A 23,850-nucleotide genomic window follows, 5' to 3' on the forward strand; every position below is an offset into this window, starting at 1 on the left:
ATCAATGATTTACCTGTGGCCGATTATTCCAAGCGATGTCATTGATAATGATGCAACAAATAATTGCAATTAAAGCACCACATGCATCACGTGGTAATTATGTAGTCGACAAACACTACCGCATCCGGCGCTAACGATGCAATTGCAGATGAGATACATCAACAACCGGGCACACAGATGTTAATCAAAAGATGAGCGAAGTATAGGAAACCACTTTGTTAAACTTGATCATATTAATGAGAAAAATGACACTGATTTCTCTCTTGAAAGGCAAAAAGAAAAGTGGCAATGCACGAAACAACCTCTTTGAAAGATCGTTAACGAATCTTATGTACAGATCACTAGAAAATCTACAGAAAGATTATTCAATAAAATAATAGTACAAATTTGGCCATTACTTATGACTACCACCCTATCATTGTAGCTACCATCGGTGCATACATTTTAATTAGACTTACTGTAATTTGCGTCGCGTTTATTATTTTGTTTATAAACGTTTTTCTAATGTTCAGGATATGAACAATGAATAAATAATGAACTCTATAAGTTGTATATTTGTGATAAGGTTAAGGGAGAGCGAGATGGAGAAAGATAAAAGTTAAACTTAAATTATTGTTTACTTTGCATGCCATCTCTCTATCTGTTTCATAATGTTATATTTAGTGGCATTATTTTCTCTTGCCCAAGTAACACTTTTCTTACTTCTCGCAATTCTCTTGTAGATACCTTTGAGCTCAATTATGTTTGCACAGTGTGGTACAAGCTTCGGCGATTACCCGGTGTTGGCAGGAGATGTTGCACAGATTCCAGCGTAGCATCAAATCAACCGCCAAATAACCCATTCATTCGTGAGGGCTTGGTTTTCCGCGTGTTTCAAGCGTTTCACATCAAGCCACATGCACCCAGCCACTGAGATACAGTCGCGGCTAATAAAGCTTAATTTTAATTTGCAATGAATCGAGTACTGACCGCAAGGCTAAGCTGCTAACCATGCGGCTGGATGCTTGGAGTGCACTAGCGATTGCACCGGCCAGATAGTCAGTCAAGAGTAAGTGCTTGCTAGCTAGTGCCGGCTTATGCTGCCCCTCTCTTGAGCCGAAGTGTTGTTCATACCTAAGGGTGGAGTCGTTGCACACATAGTGGGGAGGGGGAGAGCAGATCAACCCAAGGCCGTTGCGGTGAACGACAAAAAGTGGAACTGAAACGGAGTTAGTATGAGGAAAATTGTTAGACAGAAGAGAGAGGGAGAGAGAGAGAGAGAGAGAGAGAGAGAGAGAGAGAGAGAGAGAGAGAAAAAAAAAAACCTCCTACTGATATTATGAACGCAGCGTTAGATATTGCACGTGTGGTGGTGATGATGTTTCGCTCTTTGCAGCTTGCAACGCTACTTGCATTGGACGGAGTAGAAGTGCATCCGATAACGGAAAGAGAGGGATTGGAAAAGAAAATTCCACTGCTTTCCCACCCAAACACCGGTCTGGGCTGATGCTATTTAAAAATATTACAGCCATATAAAACGGAATTGTTCGGTAAATTCACTTTCAGTTGAATGTTTACTCTCTCGCGGCTAGTTGGATAAACCTAGGATATGTTTGTTTGGTAGCATTAGGCTGTTGTTTTGCAACGAATTGAATTAATTGAAAGAATCTTTTCTGCAAACGCGTTCAAGTGAGTTGTTTTGTTTCTTTGGAATTGGTGTTTTTAGTGAAGCGAGTGACAAAAAAAATCCATTCATTAGTTGTTCGTGTACGTGAAGCTTGTGATAAAAATATGAAGTTTATGGTATGTGATTATACGTATCTGCATTCAAAAAAAATGAAATAGTTTAATATTGCAAATAATACAAAAGTGACAATTATTCAAATGTCGTTGTACGTAGTTTATTAACTTTTTCATTGTGAACAGTTAAAATTTGCAATGTGAACATAATAAAAAGGCGATGTAACTATCACTCCAACTGCTGTTCTGGTCTGTGATCAAGGGTTTGAAATAGTTAAAGCTCGTCAGCTGTCCATCGTGCGCTTGGATAAGAAAAGTGTCTGAAAGGAAGGAAATAATCAGAAAGAACGCAAAATATGAGCACCCAACATTGTCGCTTGCAGCAGCTGTGTCCGTTGGTGAATATGAAGTGTCAGATTGTCACAGTGCACAATGCATACGGTGTTGCATCTGCTTCCCGGCACAGCGTACGAGCGTTCATCGGACGATAAAATAAGGAACACTTGTTACCGATTTCCGTTAAATCCGTCACACATTCAAAAAGCTTATCCACCACCGACGGACAGACTGAACGGCATAGCTTATGGTTCTGCACGCGAGCAACGATCCTGGAACGTTGTTGACGCTTCCGCCGATTCGTTTGCCCTGGTTCAGTTCAGAGCTTTGGCAGTTGAGGTGGTACTGGCTGCGGCTGGATGGCTTGCGATGTCGACTCGTACGGATTAGCCGAGAATATCGCTGCGTTTGGTACACTCCTGTGTAGATGAAACTGTATGCTCGAAAGTGTGCTCCACCAGCCAATCTCCCGCCCCGTTATGCCTGGTGTTACTGTTCTTCGAGGCGACTCTACCCAGGGAGCAATTGTGCCGGTGGTGTAGCACCATCGAACACCAACCTTCCTTTATACACATTGGTGCATCCGTGCATGGATGTGTATGTGTGTTCGAGAGAATGCGAAAGGTAGAGACAGTAGAAGTGGATGAGTTTTACAGTGAGCAGAAAGGATTAAGATTTATCAAACGAAGAAATAATGGCCCTAACTATAAAATATGGTTTCCGAATGCGATTTACCATCAACGCTCCGTACGCGATCCGATTTCCTTATGTTTTGTAGCTGTTGTTATTTTTTTTCTGCTGCATCACTAGACGACCGCGAGCGGCCAAAGTGTGAAGGAAAATAAAATCCAAACGAAAGCCAATACAGCCAAAGTGGAAAGTGCGCTAAATAGGATTAAATGGTGATTCCTTCCATTTAAAGCTTGAGCATTCGTGCCGCAAATTGTAAGGGGGAACGGCGAGACTGGTCAATAAAAAAGAAAGTTATTGTAGCTCCGAGAACAAGGATGAGCTGTTACAGTGCTGAAAGTCGAGGGGAAAGTTAAAATCGTGATGGGAATTGATTATCTCTTATTGGCTTCTCTAGCGCATAGAGAAAACAATAGGCGAAAAAGTGGAAGTTGATGAATAGAGTATGGTGATGAAATTAATAATCGATTCAGCTATGATGCAAAGTAGATGCATGACAGAGCCATGGCATTAATAATTGATCGTTTTGCTTACTTTCTTAATTGACATTGACAAAGGTTTTTTAATTGCTATGTGTTCCAATCATCAAGTTTGTAAAACTGATTAAAACTAGAAACTATAGTTCGATTAGTTCGGCGACCTTCAGAGTACCAATTTCCGGTTAATTTTGAAATGAATGTTTTGCAATACAGGATATATTGTATTATAATTTCCCAAGGATTTTCCAGATTTTACAGGTTTCTGTTGAAACACATCTTGGAGACAATAAATAATTAGGTGCACATTCGAAAGTGAAGTGGAAAACCCTGTATGTTAGTAGTTATGCCAAACTATTTTAGACAATTTTCTGAAAAGTATTTTTAGATTTACAGATTTATGACAATAATGGTGTATTGTGCTTTGTTCCGAGGCCTGATCAATTAATGGAAGGCAACTATTCATTATTGGTCGTAACATATTGATACTTCCGCCATTGGAAATTCTACGGCATTTTTGAATAATGGGTGTGGTGCTCGACCGCGGAAAAGCAGCTGCACGAAATCGATCACCGACATGCAAATTAATCACTTCACAATGAACCGCGAGTTGCACAACGGTATTAAAAACAGGGTAATTTGTAAAAGTTAAGCGATTGTTGGCTTGATCGTCACTTATGTACGGCTAATTTTACAACCAAATATGGAAAAATTATAAAAATAAGCCAATTACGTTGCCACGTAGAACGCACATTTCATGATCACTGGATGAGAAGGATGCACGTTTAATGGTTTATTAAAATACAATTAATGGATACAATTGAATATTCTAAACCAAGCCTTGGTTATTAGCCAGAAAAGAATCATAGATTGGTACTCTAGAATAGTAAGATCTAGATTTTCCAATTGATCAATCTCAACAAAACGAATCAATTGATAGAAATGTAAACGGTTCAGCTACAATAAAAATTAAGATTCGTGATTGCATAAAAGACCGGTTCGTTGTAATATGAATATTTGTTAAACAATTATGCTTCAACGTGTGCCCGGTTCTATGTTTCACAAGGTAGTCGAGGGAATTGTAATTCTATTTGTCCAGTCCATGCATCAAACTCTACGAAAAACAAAAAAAAACAACCTGTATGCTAGAATCAAAGAGAAAATTGTTTATTCATGAAATGATTCCTTCCGTACATTTTAATTCGCTACAACATTTTGAGTTTCTGTTTTTCCCCTTGTTTCAAACAGCAAAACATAGTCTTGTTGCTACTATTGTCCAGCAGTTGTTGGGCAGATGGGCAGCCACAGCCGAACCAACAATCAGTGCAACCGGAACAATCCCATTCCCTGACAGTCGGTGAAAATGTCAGCAAAAACGTGGCCGGTGTCGTGGACAAGTCGCAGAACAAAAGAGGCGCCCCGGACATACCGGTGGTCGTAGGTAAGTACCACGGCTGGGCGTCCTTATGCAAGCAAATGAGAAGCAACAGCGAAGGCTTACCACAAGCGATGCTCGCGTTCGCTGGGCAAATGATACAATCAGTCAGAGCAACATCGTTCCGTAGGTAGCGAAGGCAGCAGTGGGTTTTGGTAGTATCAACAAGGCTAGCGAAACGTATCCGGGCACGTCGCGTCCGTGTTGTTGATGATAGTTTTCTCACCCCTTCCCAGGCGGATCTCTCCGTCTGCGCGCGGCGAGGGTCACATAGTCGAAGGTGCAAGCGTCACGTCGTCGGTTTTGAATGTTTTATTGGAATTTATATGTAAAACCGACAGCTAGCTGTAGCGGAAACCGACTGCAGGAACGATTGTGCACAGGTGCCCAGATTGAAGTCGTTAGTTGCATCTTATAATGGTGGTAGCTGATCCTTGCAAACGGGCTCCGGTCCTGGTAGAAACGCAACCATAAAAAAGCACGGAAACGTGGGTAGCAGCTTAGGGAAGGGGGTTCCATGCGATATGTATTTTTCATCGTGAGCTTTTCTGTCCTGCTGTATGGTCATGAGAAATTGTTGCACCAAGAAAAGCTGTCAGGCGGACGAGTTCTGTTTCCCGGGATGCAAAACCATTTACAAGGGTGTAGCGATAGGACTATGCTTACATGCACTGCATAGTGCAGCTTTTGATCGTACCGCCGGAAGGGTATGTATGTTCGTTTGTGTATGTATGTGTGGTTTATTTTAAAATATGCAACGGATGTAAGCTTTTCTGTTGCGCCCAGTACGATGGGAAATGCATGATCTGCCGGTGTGCGGCTTTGGTTTTATTGAATTTTATTGGTACGGTTTCAATTTGAAGCCTTGAGAAGAGGGATATGATGCATGGTATTAGGAATTCACTTTATGCAAAAAATAAGAACATATTTCGCATGAAAATACAGGCACATGCTTTCATAACACTATTAATTGAATCCACTTTACAAGCCCACGATGTGTGAATTCACTTTGTTTGCAGGGTGTGGGACATGCAATAATAATTTATTTTTATAAATTGGTTACAGTAATTATGCAATCAAAGTGCAGATAAAATTTACATACAGAACATGTACTTTATGAAATTTCTTATTGCTTTAAACAATTAGAAATTTTTAAAATTTTCTTCTACATCGTGTTACAGGGACAAATCGATTACCGATTAGAAATAAAACTATACAACCTACATCTTTGACTTTGATATGAGATAAGTTAAATTTTCTTCAAAACGAATTTTTCGTAGGTCGATTTTGAAACTTTCAAAACTGAAAGCTGTATGAAATGTTTAGCTTACTGTCGAAGTTCATTTCAGTCATTCATTCACACCATCCATGATTGCAGAATAAGAATTCAGACTTCACATGCATCTTCGCTAACGCATCGTTGCATGTTTCGATGAGATATTCAATTTGGCTACTCACGCGTGTACACGCGTGGAATGCTTGATGAATGTTTGAACGCATGACTGAACACATGACCCCGGTAGAATGTGATCAATAGATTCCAAAACGGTCTTTGGTCCTATACGTTTCTTAGAAGAGAAAGTAAAGATTGCTGGCCGATTGTAGTTAATAGACTCAATCGTTTCAGGCATGACGGAAAATGAATGCTTAATTTTCTCGCTAATCGGATTACAACAGCTTCGCTACCACGAAGGGTCACCACAAGTCATTCAGCAGCATTTTCCTTGACCGATTACAGATTAACCTTGCTGCATTCATATGCGAGTCCATTCGGCTCATTTCACATTTCTATTGTTGAATTGAAGGTACATTATCCTTCTCGCGAGAAGTCGTAAACACGGAACAGCCAAAGAATAGTTTTTCATCCATGAACGAATGATGGCATATTTGGCTGGCAAATTCGTGCATGGAATTATTTGATGTTTACAGATATGATGGTTTAAAGTGGAATTAACCTAACCCATGCACATCCTCCACCTTCTAGGCACACCGACGCAGCATACGGCTTACATAAATCATCACGTTACTGGGGCGACAGTCGTGGCTGCACCCATTTCTGGCCACAGTACGCACGCAGCTATCGGGGCTGTTCCGTTCGGGTACGGGCATGCGGTATCCAGTGCCGGACACATCCTGCAAACACCCAGCATAGCGACAGGACACCAGGTGAGTTGGTGACGTTGGCGTACTCGGACGTGAAAAATGGACGCGTTGGTAACCGCCGACAGGTAGTATATTACGTTGCTGGGTTGCACTGACGGTGGCAAGTGGATTATTCCATCCGCATTGTTGATGTTGAGCTGCACATGCACAAATGCTACGGTTGCTGACGGGCAGAGACGCACGAAAAGGGCGCGCATCACAATGGGAAAACAATAACTCAAGGGGCTTGCGGATGGAGCTTTTAGCTGATAGCTATTTTCTGCTGATAAGCCCTACGGCACTTGAGAACAATAAGAGCTTATGCCAGGACAACCTGGCCGCTTACATGCGATACGAGTGCAGGCGAGAAATATAGAGCATAAATCAACCAATGTAAAAAACATTGTTGATAAAAACATCATTTCCTGTAAAGTAATTCCAGGTCATTTATTCAAAACAAAAAAAAAAACAAAATGACTCCGGGTTTAGTCCAACATTTCTGATAAAGCGTGCTTCATTTTTAAGAAGCAAAACAAAACTGTGCAAAATGTGGGTTTTTTAAGGTATCTAAAACTGGATCAATTTAATGAAGCTATTATTATTCATGGCAAAGGTATCGCAGCGGAATAGAGCATTTCTTTTTCGAGAGTTTGTTTCTTTTTTTCCTACCTCAACCAATTATGCATATGAGCAAAAGTAAAGGTGTGTGATATAGGCTCTTTTGCAGCTAGAAGGCTCGGAAAAGTTTTGACAAACAAAACAAACAAAAATGTATCCCAATCAGCAACGAACACTCTTGGTGCGAAGCTGATAAAGTTAGCAACAAAAAGCTTTCGGAACCTTTGCCAAATTGAACGTACGTGTTGCTTGTATGTATATAAATATTTACAAGCAATCAGTGTATGTGTAGCTAACCCTTGTTAATGGAGAAATAAAACATGCGTTGGTATTATCTGCTCCGCGTATCGCCAGGTTTGCCAAAAGCTCCAGAGGCCATCGATTGCGTGGGTTGCTTGAAGCATAAATTTGAACCCGCGTATATAGCACGACGCGATCGAACGAGTGAAAAGAGAGCTATGTACCACGGTTTGGGACATCATATATCCAAAAGCCCTGTTGAGCAATGAATAATGAAGGCAATATGATATGGAGGAAATATTTATACTGGGAATCGGAAGGTGTCACCGTGCTGTACTGACTTGGCGCTGTGTCTGTGCATTGAAATTTAACACTCATGGTTTTAGGTAAGGTGTTGTTATCAGTTGTTTAAAAGAATATTTTACGATTAACAGGGTGATCATTATTGTCCGTGTTCTTTCGAGAATATCTTTAACGAATAGTTTCAATTCACTCCAATGAAATACATCATAAATGGATTAAATAGCGTTTAGCCATGGCTCGCTTCACGTGATTCATTGGTTCCATCATCTGCCCTCATTATGTGACTCCTCGCAGATTAGTGCACTGAGAATGTAATAAAAATAGCTTCCAGGGGCTATAAAACGTTTTGTTTACCTTAATCCTTTTCATGATAAAATGTTTGAAATTATTCTTTGTTCGCCAAAAAAATGCATCGTAATAGCAACGAAACGCTACCAATCAGTTTTGCAGCAAATTCCGTGTTTAAAGTTATCCGAACTGTAAATACTGTCTCCTCGAACCCATTTCATTTGTCGAATAGTGTTTGTTTTGTGACTCATTCCAGTCAACTTCCTTCCACACAGAAACACACACATTTTAAACTTCCATCAAGTATCTTAAGTAAGTCACACGGGGTTGCAAATCCGCGGAACCACTTTGCAGAATTATCACATCAGTTTCACCGTCACCTTCAAACTTGCTCAATCAATCTCTCGCCCTGTATGGTGGGACCGACGTGTGCCCGGTTTGGCAGGTTGCTCGGTACTTTGCGTTCATTAATGGTGGCGTTTGTCGTCGACCGAACCCGACATACTTCCTCTGGGAAACGTGAAGAAAATAAGAAATCAATTTAAATGTCATCAATTATTACGCAACAGTGCTGTCAACTTTTCCCCGAAACCGAACAACTCCATCGTCAGGGCGAAGCATCCCCAAATGAGCGGGTCGCGTTTTCAAAGTGTAGCAAGCAGCGGGGAAGATACTGCCAAGTGATGAGGAGTGTTGCCTCAAACACACACATATACACACCACCTCGTGGAAGATGGAGCTTGGGTTGCGAAAATGTGGTTTTTCCTGCGGATGGTTACATATTGCTTTTCCATCGGGAACGGTTCGTTACATGTGTTTGGAAATGTGAGGTAAGGGCGCTTAAGGATACGACTTAGGCAAGTCGCTGCGACCAGTGTGTGTGTGTGCATTATGGATGAAACTTGGCGAAATAATTAACGAACGTTCTTTTTGCTCCCGAGGGACACAGCTGGAAAACACACGGCTGTTCACGCACAATCGTGTACAGTGCGTGGTAAGGATTCCCTAGACGTGTCATACTTTCTTGAGAGCCTGTTAGCAACCAACACTACACTCATCCAACGTAACCTCCCAAATCGACTGTGTGTGGTGTAACGATAAAAAAACCCTCAACTCTGGCAGCTGAGCGCTCCAAAATGCGAACGGTTTTACTTTAATGAGATCGCAAATGTCACGGCTTCGGGAGCGCAGTGTCATGTTTTCTCGCGTGAAAAGACGTCATCTTCGCAGCCAATTTTCACTTCCCAGCAACCGAAGCAACCGGTGTGTGCGATGGCAGGCTTCCGTGCGATTGTTTGATGGATGGATGGCTACCGGTTGCTGCGCTGCGAAAGGATTTACGCTTCACCCGTGCAGTGCGTGTGAAGCGATGGAAAAGTTGTCAGCTAAACTTTTTAACAAGATTTTCCACGTGAAGAACGCGTTTTATTGGGTTTGTGCGGTTGGCAACGCAAGTAAACCGGGCAGCCATTATTTACTTCCGGGTGCTAATGTTTGTCGTTTACGAGGAATTGAGGGGGTGCTCGTTTACGACACTCATTAGCTTAACAGAAATGTACTGAAACTGAAAAATGGTAATGTGTGTTGTGCATTGTTTCGCTTCGACCGGCACCACTCAAATAAATACCACATTCAAATGGTGCTAGTAGAGAAAAAGTTAAGATAAAACTGTATCACATTTTCATATTACAACAAGTCACACAACTTTGATCATCGGTGTAAATAATTTACGATTGTCTTACCGACAACAGAATTTTCTTGTCAAATATTTCAGCAAAAAGCGATGATTGTAATTCTCACTGAGAATTGTAATCATTTTATTAAACAATTGAGTTCTGACAATTTTCGTTTAATTAACGGCTCGTTCATGTGCAAAACAAAATGCTCTTCTTTGCCCGGACTTCTTCTTTTTTGGCACAACAACCGTTGTCGGTCAGGCCTGCCTGTACCCACTGGTGAAGTGAGCTTGGCTTTCAGTGACTTATTGTTACCATAGCAGGATAGTCAGTCCTACGTATGGGGGGGCATGGTATTATTCGGGGATTGAACCCATGACGGGCATGTTTGTTAAAGTCGTATGAGTTGATGACTGTACCACCAGACCGGCCCCAAATTTGCCCGAACTAGTTAATTATTTAAATCGGCTCTACACCCGTTGGATGAAATTGTGTTGTAACAATAATTTGTAACTTTAGTGATTCACTGTATAGATTTTTAGACTTATACTCAGATTTATTCCACTTGACAGTGTCTCTCTATTGGCGTACAAATTGAGCAAACACTTCTGAGTTAATTTCATTATTAAATCAACAGGAAACACCAAATCATCATACCTTGTGTATGTTTATTCCCGGAACTTCCGCACCATTCCGCACGACAAAGTGTAGTTAATTTTTAGTTCCTTCGCCTCTAACCTGTCCATAGGGCGAACGGTAGAGTCTTTCTGTTGCCGCATTCACTCACCGTTCGCGAGCAAAAACACCTCTACCGCCGGAACCGGCTTGCTGGTGATGAAATAATCTATGCCTATGCCCAGCAGAGCGGGCAGCAAGTAAACAAAGCCACCGAACGGTGTGGCCCCGGGGGGAGAGCGCTTTTTGTAAAGAAGCTGGAGAAGCATCGTGCAGCCCTGCACACGGACCGGTTTCATTACGGAAGCGCTAATGGTGTAAGGGCGGCTAGCGCAAGGTGATGTTTTGCATGCATCTAATTTCGCATCACACGCATCGCAAGTGCAACAATTATGTACGCCAAGGCAACCGGTAAAATGGTTAGTGGTGGGATGGGCTTGGCAGAGGTAGGTTGCTGGCTGGAGGCTTGTAATCAGATCATGGGTGTGCAAAGTGTTGGTGTTTCGTCGGTTTCCCTGGCCGTCACACTCTATCGCGTGTATTAACTTACCGCTTCCTTTGGCCAAACAGATAATTACAACCGGGGACAGGAAGCTAATACGACTACAACGTGGGGCAAGGCGAAATTCATTGAGCAAATTGTTCATAAATTAAGAATGAGTGGTTTGGTGGTTTTTCCATTACCATTTAAAGATTTTTTTTTGTAATTTTTGTTTATCATATCTCAATGTTTTTACTGGCAAACAAATATCAATATTTTTTAATAAAAAAAAGAAGTATTTTTAAAATATTTCATACCATCGTATACTAGGAATTTATCAGATGTTTTTAATACGTTCTTCCATGACCCTGTCGCCCTAACAAAAGATGGGCCCATTTCCATCTGAAGAACAAAAATGTCCTCTAATTTCATCCAGTTAGCCAAATATCATCAACCCGGGATCATCTCCTACCATCTCGGATTACAATCCGCATTGAAAAGTGAGGATTTTTCGTCCATAAATTCGTCCGCGAAATGGCATTTATAATGAAAATTTTGCAAAATGTCCCAACCCATTTGGGGCGCCCTACGAAATCGTCGTTCGGTTCGGAACAATAAACAACACCAGGGACACCGCAGGGCCGTGATCGAAGCAGGAGAAGAAAAAAGGATTCTATTGAAATTACAGACCAATGATTCGCGGGGAAAAGTTTTGTGTTCCGTTTATTAAATTGCGTCCCACTCGGTCGTCCTCCGGATCGGAATGGAAATTGGAAAGGATTGCGATCGGGCCGCCGTGCTCGGTTTTGGGTTAAAATAATAATGGCAATAGTAATGTCAACGGTGACAATTTTCTTCAGCTGGCAGCCGATTTAATATTGCCCGGCCAGTGGGCGGAAAGTTGAAAGTTCGTCCAATCGGCATCGGGTTGCTTCGGGAAAGGGATTTCCGGGTGGGTTGGGGTGGTGTGGTTGGGTGATAAATTCGTTATGTAAGCTCCTGTTGCTCTAACCGCCCGGTGATACCCGTCGGCGGTTTTTGTTTGGCAACGATTTTCGGGAGCATCGCTTCCTTTTCGCTTCTATTGTATATTTTTAGCTCGGCTGGCTTTTATGGACCGATAAGGTAGACACACGCGTCGTGCAAATTTCGGCTTGTATTTTCCCGGCCACGACCGCATCCCAAACCTTTCCACCGGAAGAGCCTAGGTGGGTGCGTGTGTGTATGCGTGTTTACGTGGAATGTATGGATGGAAATTATTCGAAGCTTCATTAACTTCCGTTAAGCAACAGGCCCAAAAGCCCCGGGTTGAGGACGATAAGGTGCAGCTGGAAAAACATCGCGTTATCCTACTCATCAGCGAACATAAAGTGGCGTAATGGTGCGAAAAAATAAAACTCACCACCACACACCGTGAAGGATATCGAACGATTCGTTCGGAAAAGTTGTAACCCATAAGCGGGTGAAAAGTGTTCTGGTCCTATTTTTGCAACTCATTTACCGTCACTGTGGTAAGCGTTGCTAATGTGCGGAACCTTTCGCGTCCTGTCCTTTCTTTCCTTCTATCTCCCTCTCTTTCTCTCTCTCTCTCTCTCTCTCTCTCTCTCTCTCTGTGTAGCTCCTACCCTTCCCGAGAAGCGGTAGCTTCGCTTTTTCCCGAGAAAGGCTAGCTTGAAATGAGCAAAAGCATTGGCCCAGTGGCCGGGAATTGGCGGCAATCAAATTATATTTCGCATGAAAGGACAAATTAAAACTTTTCCTCCCGAAAGCTCCCCGCGTGCTCGTTGTTTTGTGAGTTTCTGCGACACTGGAGATGCTTTAAACATGAAAACCTACAACATAAATGGAAAAATTAACCAAAGAGTGACATAATGTGGAAGGATGAACATTTCGATTTACAAACCTCACTGGCATCGTTCTTCTGAAGCAGTTTGCGCTGAATCGTTTAATTAAGTTTCAAGCATTACTATGGTCTCATTGTGTGTGCATGTGTTTGTGTGTGTGTGCCAGTGCTTTGTGGCTGAGTTTGATTGGATGCAATTCTCTCGATACTTTACCATTCGGTGCAGTTTGACCTTCCAAAATGAGCGCAACATATTTCGCATAATGTAATGGAACGCCGGTAAGTTAAGCCGAGCGAAAAAAAACCCTCGTTCCAACAGTTCGTTTAAGCAATCTGTTGGGGAAAATGAAGCAGTAAAAATGTATGAAGTGAACATCCCCAAAATGAACCTCTTCTGTTCTGCTCTGGATGAGTCGTGCCGCTGTGATAAGCTCGAGCACGATGTAAAGCGAACTGGAAATCCGAACAGGTGCAGCAAGGTGACAATTTGAAGCTGCTATTTTATACGCTGTTTTTTCTGTTTTTCTATTCACCTTCAACCGATGCTCCAACGGTGAGAAGACACAGCGAAGCATCTTGCACGATTCGTTTCGTCCACACGTTTTGAGTTTCTTTCGTTCCAATGGAAGCTCTCCGATCACGATGGGCGCTTGTATAAACGAGTTGCTGATGATGTTGGTCTTGATTTTGGGCAGAAGTTTTTGTTCTCTATTCAGTTTCACAATCCTTTTTTTTTTGTTCAATATAAATGTTACGTTTACGAGAGAACAGAATCGTCAAGCAAATGCCTCTGTTAAGTGTGTTGCTAGTGAAGATGCGCCTGTGAAAGATGTTTTATATAATTGAAAAAGACTACTTCTTAACAAAGCACTGTTTACAACAATGTTTAAAATCGTTTCAGAAATATAATAATACGATACTTGTTCAGATTGATTGAAAGAAATTAATCGTAATCCTATTTTTCACTATCGAACCATGTCGCAACTCTGTATCGCTTCACAAAAAAAAAACACAACACAAAAATAAACAAACAAGTTAAATAGTTTGACATGTTGCTAGCAAAAGTACACGATTCTTTTCTGGATCCGTAAACATGAGCAGTCGTTGCACGATAAGATCTCATTCTCAATGTACACTGATATTGAATCGATTTATCTGGAATGTTTATCGAGACAATGTTTATACCGATTGCATGGCAATCAACGCCAGGGAGGGGAAGAGTTAATCAAACAAAGAAAGATTTCGAGGAACTTTCGTGCCTATAGCTTGTGTTATGTCTCCACAATACCATTTTCGTTTTATCAAACTAACACTTTTCAAAGAAAATGCTTGTTCTATTTGTGTAATTTCTTGGAACATAGCTATAACATTAGAATGCTAAACAAATTGAATATTTCAATTCAAAGTTCGTTGCAGATATTTCTTAGTTGCTCTGTTTCTGAGACACGCACATTATTATAACTCGTTCGGCCACGTTTTCATGGACTAACTAATGCACCGCAGCACATTTATTAAGCGATTGTAACGGAACGTATCCATTTGCGTGATCGCATGTATGCTTCGTTGTTTTCACCCTAGTCCGCCAAGGCGTCACACGGTTATGTATCGTGTCACTGCTTTTCAAGGCAAGTCAAGTAACGCTCGCTTATTTGCATTGATTTACCTAGCTTTAGCTTTAAATGTACCGACGAGCGATGAACAAAGACGAAAATGTTGGACGTTGTCGAGAAAGCTTCAAGCTTGCCACCGCTATTACGCAAGCCAACCGAGCACGAAACCATGCAAGAACCGTTCACGTGGGATGGATGACTTTATTTTAAATCGCTTGAATGGAGCAGGATATCACGTGCTAGGGAAACGTAACAGGCGTTTTTGTAAATTGTGTGCAAACGACTATTTTACAGCACGTGATACACAAGGTGAATTACGTGGCGCCCGCATCGACGACAACACTCAAGTTGGCAACCGTCTCGGAGGGCTCACATCTACATCTTCAGCCCGTTAGCTCGGTTGTGACGAAGGTAGTTTGTGGAGCGCTGTGGTAGCTTTCGCTCTTCTAGAAGCAGGATTAGTAGAATTCATTTTAGTTTTGATTGTTTCTTTATCCTCACAAAACCTCCAACCAGTACAACTACGCAGTGCCGCAGCTTTCGTACGCACACTACCCCCAGTATCAGGTGTACCATCATAACCAGCCCAGCCCCGGTACGTTGCAGCCGACCGGCACTACAATCTTTGCCGCGCATCAACTTCACGACCATCCGGTGGCTACCGTCCACGAGATTGCTCATCAACACCACCCGCAGCAGCAACAGCAACAGCATCAGCAGCAGCAACATCAGCAACAACAGCATACGGCGTACGCTCATCAGCAGCCCATTTACGCACACCATCCGGCTGCCATTCATTTCACCGTGCCAGCATCGGTCGTCCATGCTGGCCAGCACAATTACCAACAGCAACAGCAGCTGCCCCTGACCCACACCCAAGCCATTCACTACCAGGCGAACCAAGCCGGAGGACAGCCGGCAGTTCCGATCGTCCATCAGGCCCCGATTGCCACCATCAATCAGGTACACCAGGCACAGCAGGTCTACGCTGCCCAGGGCCAGCTGACGAAGGTAAGATGCTTCGCATAATCATAACCACCCGTCGTGGGGATGGGTGGGTCACTACTCTCCCGGGGATTGCATTTAATATCGGAAGCAATTTATGGAAATACGCTCATATACTATGTTGCCTAATTTCCTCTTTTCCTTTTGCTACCCCTGCTTTGTCCTTCCATAGTATCCACTGGCGGCACAGTCCTACTATGGTGCGGGAGGACTACAGCAAAATCAGATCTACTCTACCGTTCCCAGCTATGGTAAGTCTTTGAACGCTTTAGAAATTCTGCTGCACCCAGCCCCGGGACCGATTCTTCCGGGATGGCACAGTCAATCGTTAGACCATTCATTACTCTCATCACCGAGCGTTGCCGGACACCGGTGCCGACCGGTCAACGGTTATGGAGATTTGGGAAAATGTACGATCATGCTGCGTTGCATTATTGGTTGAATAAATTTAGTGGGGAGCGGCCTGCTGTTATTGTATCAATTTCTGATTCTATTCAGTTTGCCTGTACTGTGGGACGAAGGAAGGTTCATGTTTACTTTTTCCTGTTCCTGGATTTTCAATCCACATAACAATCTGTGGGACATAGTGTGCCGGGTTAGACGCTTAATGCGTGAGAATTAAAAGATTATCTTCTTGTGTATTTCATATGTGAAGTAGGAATCGTTGGAAAATGTCGCTCAGAATTGGATGAACTACCAATTGGGACAGTTAAATAAAGTAAAGTAAAGCCCAATTAGGTTTGTAAAGCCCAAAATTTCGATGGTTTTAGATGTTTACAATGTTTTAAAAGTTGAGTTGTATTTTTTACAGTCACTCAACTTACACCTGCAACTTTGACAAAATATATCGGTGAAGCAACGTGGTGCGACCTTGTCGTGTAAATGTCATTCAGAGCATCCATCCGAAGCAAGAAATGCCGATCTAACTTCATGATAAAATAAGTCTATCAATCCTGAAGAGTCTGACATGACCATGTAGGCAGATTGGTGAATCTCAGCAATAAATATGTTTGCTTGGAACAGTGTAAACAAGTTGCATATGGTTTTGAAGAAAAAAAACAACTTTAAAATAAACAATTCAACTCGTTCCTATATCCGCTGTTACCGAAAACAAGCGATAGTTTGTAAAACTTTTTCCACTCTTACAACTATCCAAGCGTTCTTCATCCAACCACCCATTTGTCGCTCCCGCATGACTCACATTCAGTTCTGGGCCCAGCCCGCCAGTGCACTTTCAATTCCCGCTTGACTTCATCTCATCCGGTGTTGGCTTCAATCATCCGATCCGGGCACGAAACCGACACCAGCACTGGCGGTCTGGTCCGAATGAAGGTCTTTAACGGAGCCGTTTTCTTCCTGTGTCTTCCCCTTCCTTCTCTTTACCCACCATGCAGGTGATCCGGATACACTAACAAACCTGGTTAATCCTACCACGCCCCAGTTTCTAACTACTCCCCGCCGTCAATCCACTAGGCCCATTCCCGGTGACATTCGACCGATCACTGAGTACGATGACGATGACGACAACGGTAGTAACGATGGCAACAACGAGGATGGTGTGCTTTATCGTGACGAGTCCACCGACACTGGCGATCGAAATCCGGCACGGGACGAACCGTGCGAAAAAGATGGCAAGAAATCGGCCCAGCCGAGTGCCTTTAACCGGAACCTCTACAACATGTGGCGTGCGTACGACGTGGCACGAACCCTGTTAAAGGCATCTGGTGCAAGTGGAGCACCGGCTAAGCCACGGTCCAAACCGGACCCCAACACCAACACTGACCGCATACAGCTCATTCACCCCCCGGGCGAGTCGGACAAGAAACTTAAGGGCAAGTACTACGAGGGCAAGTACAACGGCTATTATCGACACGGTCGTCAGGATGCTGGTGACCAGCATGGTCCGGCGGCGCACGGCGATGGAAACCGTAAACCAAAGTCCGTACAGCCAAACGGCTCTCCGTCGTCCGCGCCATCGCCGTCGTCATCGTCATCGTCCTCCGGCGAGAATCACACACACAGAAGGAATCTGAACTAATCCGGATCTCAGCGATGTCCACATTTATTCCTTCCATTGCTTTCCATTGCTTCGTAGTCGTTTAACTTTCAGCCACCCGTCAAGGTCGGAGTTGTGCTCGCTTTTTCACCGTGCATCCAGTATATCCAGTAAGAGATCCAGCAAGTGCAGGAGGTACACAACTTACCACATGTCCTTGTAACCGCTTCGCCCTGAAGGTTTGATTCGTAATGTGATATTTTTGAGTTCGCGATGCATTCTTCGTTGCAAACACGGAACACCGAACAACGGGTCACGGTGCACCGGTTCTTACAGTTCAGCTAATGCACCGCAAGCACTTGTCACTCACTTGCAGCTGACGCTCGGTAGCTTTTTCGGTAGCGTCTTTTCGCCCGGTTGGCATTGTCCTTGTTTCGTCCTTGCCGTCTGATGTGCGATAAAAGGAACGTGGTAAATCGAATGGAATGTGGGCACCATAAAGCAAGCGGTGGGACGTCCCATACCATCTCATCCTGTCGGTTGCATCCCGAAAGGACTCTGTTCGCCAATATTTCGTGATAGTGAAACCGTTCCCGTTCCCTGGGCGATCTGGGCCAAATTGTTCGACAGCCGGCAACCGTCGACGGGAGGGTGGTTTGACGAAAGGGATGATGATGCAATCAGCATTATCTGCCATCTTCAGGCCCGTTCCCAAATCAGAGGCAGGGCAGTGCTTTTTGGGCTGTATGGCGTGTATGGGCACCAAAGACCGGGAACGACATTCGCCCATTTAGCTCAACACATTCACGCCCCAGCACAATACCTTCGCTTTTGTGCTAAGTTTGGCCCACTTTCCTTTTGGCCATTGCCGTTTAGATTTTTGTGAAGAAGTTTTCTGTGCTGTTTTGGGGAATTTCTTTGCATTTGTGTTCTGCTTCCTACCGTCTGCGGTTACGGGTTGATGGTAGGATAACAGCAAACAGGCATTTTACCCCCATTTCGGTGGTGTGGATTGGTGCAGGACTATTGCAATGCAAAATGTTTGCTACCACACACAAGGGTCTGCTCTCGCACCGACGAGCTATGATGGCTGTCTCTTTTTTGGGTGAAAACTATTGTCAAATGATATACCGGCTAGATAGCAAGAATGGCATGTGTGAGAGTGTAGGATAATTCAAGAAAACGGGGAGGGAAACTTTTTTTTTATTTATGTCAGGTCCAGTAGAAAGGAATGCTGAAACATGCAGAGGAACATGATTGAGATGCAACATACATCGCAAAAATCGATGCTTTTGAAAGACATGAATCCATGACAGGGAACATCGAAAAATTAGGACAGACAGGCGTTTCTGAGCGTTTTAGTTTTCTCTTTTCCTTCATTTCTAGACGTGAAATCGATAGAAATAAGAAGGTTCTCGTTAAATAGCTAAATCTTTTTAAACAGTACATGTTTTAACAAAAGATATCCAGATATTTGGGACTAAATGTGTTTTATATATGTTATGTTTCGAATCATGGTTTCCAGAACTTCTTAAATGTTGTAAAATAAAAAGGAACAACAATTTGAATATCAATTTGATCGTGTATTCAATTCTGTATACGTTGTGTTTTTAAAAGCAAAAACTACGTATTTTAATGCAGCTTGATTTTACTGTAGTCGATATAGTATTCCAGACTTGTTTAAAAATGGATGTGTTACGATGCTCCACGAGACAATATGCAAGGATGGTTTGAGTGTGGAAAACCCTTTTGCTAATGTTTCTGAGTTTGGATTGAAGCATTATATGCATTTGCAATGAAAACAAAAAATTAAGTTTCGAAAAAACTAAAACCAAACAAAATGAATAGTTCCAAACAAATGACAAAATAAGCATAAACATACCAAGCACCATATCAAACTTATGTAGCGTTTCTTCCGACACACATCGCTTGAAGTTTTTTCTTCCTTCAAATTAAGCTATTAATCAAAGTGCGTTGTGTAAGTTGGACAGAAACAAACAATATTGAATAGTAGCAGAATAGGGGACTGTTACCGAGTCGGAATGAAAAACAAACCCATTCTGGTACACAGGGAAATGGTCCCACTTATGTTTCATTATTGCCATTTCATTGGTCGCAATCCATCAATGAAGTCGGCGAAACAGTGGAACAAGAAATGTTGGCGTGTTTGGCACCAATTTGAAACTTGTTTCCATTTCTTATTTCCTCTGCTGCCCCAGGACCCAAACATTGTTAGGGCATTTTATGGATCGCTGCACACTCAGCATTCTACCCAACTCTACTCGACTGGCTTACAAAGTTGTTTCTGGGAAAGGCACATAATTCGTTACATTGCTGTGATTAAGAGGAAACATTTTGCGGTACGATCATGATTTTGCGTTCGTTTCAATTATTTATGCGAAACGTTTAAAGTACAGGCGAAACAGGGATAGATTAAAGTCCCTACTGACATTTACGACTTTATCGTAGCGAGAAACTAGTGGAGGTCGTATTGGTAATTAAATCGTGCACACAAATGTGCGAAACTGTGAATGGTAATCGTTTCTAGGCTTTAAAGCAAAGCAAAGCGTTTTCGATGAAAAGCTTCAATGCGAATGCAGGATGTTAATTCAAATGATACAAATGAATAATCTTCCAAGCGCAAACCAATTCTATTTAGAGATACCCAAGCATCCATTAGGCAGCCAGCGTTAGCAATTTGTACCGGCGCAGGAATGCAAGACCGGCAAAGGATTACTGCGGTGTATGCCCAGTTCTTATCGGAGGCCAGCTAGGGCCCCGGCTGTCTTGGAATGTGAATGAATCGGATGTTTCAGATTTCTTCACCATCAGGAGCGCTTACATCCGCAGCCAAGGTTTTCTTCGGCACTATCCGTACTGAACAGGAGAAGCTGAAACCCTTATCCCTGGATTGCTGATGATGAGTTTTATGTAAATGAAACAGCACTTTGCAACAAGACCGGGGCAATTAATCATCGCTCGAGATAATCCACCGGGCACAAGCTTTCCTAGTGTTCGAAAGCTCATTCATTTTCCCGCCTTCATCGGAAGATATCGCCAACTCCGGGTGCCGGGGAACTGGCAAGTCGTTACTGACGTTGAGAGTTTTGCATTGGGTCTCCAATTACCGCGTCCGTAAACGACCCCTTTAGTATGGGTGGGATTGTTCTGCCGCCATCGTGCTACAATCACTATGCAATCCCGTAATCCGGATATTTTGTTATTATTTTTAATTCTTATCAGACGCTTCCCTCGCTTCCCTTACTCAATCTCAGCAAATTCTTGTTTCAGCTTTCCATCAACATGGTGCAGGCGGTGCTGGAAAGCAGCTTCTTCCTACCGTGGCTACTCCTGTTCATGTAAGTAATTTATGCTAGGAACGGTAATAGGGGTTTAAGGTCGTTATCGACAGATTTTCAGACTACCATTACATGCAACCAAAACTTAAATGGGCATTAAAAGCATTGGGTTCGTTTCTATTCATGCGTAATATATATTTTAAGACCGGCATAAAGATCAATGCATTAGATGTTTCATACTGCAATTTATATATCTATATCGACTTGCATAAGTAATTCTACATACGACGCATACCACCTTGCCCAATTTGTTCCTAATAAATATTAATAACACACAATAATAACTTATCCACCACTCAATTAGTAAAATTTATTTAAACTGCACTCATACAAAGCTGATGAAATGTCAACGCAGGGAATAATACATTAGCTCAAGTGTACGCTCATCAATCGTTTTGACCATGTTCAATTGCAGCTTAAGCCATTGGTCCCCGTTACAACGACCACCACGACCCAACACCATGGCAACGGTATTAGCTACACCGCCTTCACGCAACCTTCACACGCAGCTTCCATCTCTGTGGCGGCTCATCTGAAGCCTGTACCACAGAGTATACTTCAGACGCCACCTTCCTACTATAACGCTGCAGCTTCAACCAACGTACAGCAGCAGCAGCAGCAACAACAAACGTTCCAACCACAGCCCAATGTCTTTTACCGAAATCAGTTGCAGCAGCAGCAACAACAGCAGCAACAGCAAGCCCAGCAACAACAACGAGTACAGATTTACTCAACCGCAGCAAGCCCTCTCCAAAAGGCTCCCTTAGTGTACTCGGCTGCCGGTCAGTTTAGCCATCCAGTTCCATCGCAGTACGCCACGTATGGTTACGCTCCGCAACAGCACCATCCGGTCGCTGCCGGGGCACTTTTCCAACCGCAAGCTGCATTGGGGAAACTCACCTACGCGCAGAATAGTGGTTCGGCGGGAGTTGGAGCCCGTGGTCCAATCTATCTGTTGCACTAATCGGTCCCATTCATTTCCTCACGGTTGAAAAGAGATAGCAGATGGTTGCATCCTCATCTTTCCTGTGGTACTCTAATCCACGGATGAGTTCGCCACGAGAAGGGTTCGAAAAAAAAGCGAAGCAAGCATAGTCACTTCCTGGTGGCACAAAAAAGGGATAGAGTAAAGGTAGAGTAGCCGCGAGCGGATAAATTTAAGGGTGGTAGGAACGATTCGATTACAGACAAGCTTTCATCCGTATTTATTGGTACCAATTACACGTAGAACATGCATGCGAGTGACCTCACGTCAGGGAGATTGAAGTTCCAACGGATTGCAACGAGCTAAATGCATTCCCCGTGAACAGCAATTCTGGGGTCGTACCGTTTCTATGGCGGTTGTTATTGTGTGTTGGTTACTGTGTGAGTGTTTTTTGTGTGTGTGTTAATTTCAATTTGAGGCTTTTGTGATAAAGTGTTTCTCCTCATGGTGAATTGATGGTGCACAGGCAACAGAGAAGCACCGTTGAATTAGGCTTGAATGAAACATGTCTAACAAATTCATCTGGTTTTGTAACTGATTGGCCTCGTTTGGTATCATTGTCAGGCAATCAAACGAAGATAATTCAATCATCTTTCTGTTTAATTGGAGGGTTTAAAATGCATTGAACGCCAAGGGTAGTAATGGTAATGTTAATTTTTAAAATATTTAATGTATCAATAAAATTGGTTGTATAAAGATTAAAATGTTTCGTTTCGTTTGTTTCGGGTATCACACGGGATAAAATTGATGCCTCGTTTTAATCAAAAATAGCAGAATATGCAATCCGATGAGTGCAAAAATAATGATTACAATGAGTTCAATAATTTGATCCCAAAGCTTCGATTCTTCTTATCTATCGTAATAACCGTAGGTAATTCAACAATCATCACAATTTACCACTGAGTTTTTGGTTTACCACGGAGTTTATTGGACCCATATACCATATACCATATACAGGTATTCCCCGATATACGCTATTAATGCGGACCGGAGGCAGTAGCGTGTCTCGAATATTAGCGGAAGTCAAATTTCGATGTTTTCGGACAATTATAGCTAATTCTCGTATCATTCTGCTGGAAGGGGTAGGTATTAGCCATTAAATTAGTTATTTGATCTGATTTCAAGTAGAAGTACTTACAATTTTGTACCATTTAAAATGGTTTTTTTTTTAAATTCAACCACACGGGAATTTATTTTGAGTTTGACATTTGTTGTGTCAAATTGGTATAAGAACTGTCAAATTAAGAAAATCGTGTGTAGCGAAATTGCGTTTATCGAGTATGGCGTATATCGAGGAATATCTGAACCTTTTGAAATGGTTTTTAAAATTCGACCAAAGGGAAGTTATTTTTCATTTGTCATTCAATGTGTCAAATTAGTACAATTTGCTTAAAGAACTGTCAAGTTAAGAACATACCGCATAACAAAATCTTGTATATCGAGTATGTCGGTGAAATCTTGTATCGGTGATCTGTACCCATATACCAGCGCTAAAAAGCTATCGCGAATAAGAGGCCTTATACGAGCTCGCAAACTGCTCGAATTTGCTTGCGGGTTTTTAACGCTAGTGTAAACCGCAATTCACACCGAGTGTCAAAGTTCTGCGACCAAAAAAAACAATCTTGTATGGGAGTCAGAAAATTGCAATGAAATTAAGTTTAGTGTAACATCTGAACATGTAGTAAGTCTTAAAACCTATTCTCATGCCACCATGAGATGTGTGAAAAGTTTCGTTGAAAATGATCCAGCCGTTTCGGAGGTTGTTGGCAACAAACACCGTGAAACGAGATTTTTATATATATAGAAGAAGAAGAAGAAGAAGAAGAAGATTGTTTATTTATTGTTATTTGAGATTGAAAATTTAATTGATTTTAAATTTAGAGTCTCAAACATTCTTTGAAATTGTAACCTTTTTGCACCAGCTGTAAGATCGCGGGGCACCGATCTAGAATTATATTTCCATGAAGAATCTC

At 42.4% G+C, this 23,850-nt stretch overlaps 1 protein-coding gene across 4 annotated transcripts; it reads left to right on the forward strand.

Moving 5' to 3' along the window:
- Positions 1-1,513: 1,513 nt before the first annotated feature.
- On the forward strand, positions 1,514-22,581 carry LOC11175544 (uncharacterized). 4 transcript variants are annotated; one of them, XM_061646472.1, is made up of 8 exons: positions 1,524-1,782; positions 4,470-4,662; positions 6,641-6,822; positions 14,827-14,943; positions 15,049-15,543; positions 15,710-15,788; positions 20,825-20,892; positions 21,308-22,581. In XM_061646472.1, the coding sequence occupies exons 1-8, from the start codon at positions 1,771-1,773 to the stop codon at positions 21,854-21,856; spliced, it is 1,695 nt and encodes a 564-aa protein (XP_061502456.1). In that variant the 5' UTR covers positions 1,524-1,770; the 3' UTR covers positions 21,857-22,581. The 4 variants fall into 4 exon arrangements, with proteins under 4 accessions (XP_061502458.1, XP_061502456.1, XP_061502455.1 ...); XM_061646471.1 differs by lacking the exon at positions 1,524-1,782 and adding an exon at positions 3,805-3,855; XM_061646474.1 differs by lacking the exons at positions 20,825-20,892; positions 21,308-22,581 and adding an exon at positions 16,932-20,803 and having other exon boundaries at positions 1,514-1,782.
- The last annotated feature ends 1,269 nt before the right edge of the window (positions 22,582-23,850 follow it).

Source organism: Anopheles gambiae, chromosome 2 (genome assembly GCF_943734735.2).
Source record: "Anopheles gambiae chromosome 2, idAnoGambNW_F1_1, whole genome shotgun sequence".
In the NCBI taxonomy this organism is placed as follows: domain Eukaryota; kingdom Metazoa; phylum Arthropoda; class Insecta; order Diptera; family Culicidae; genus Anopheles; species Anopheles gambiae.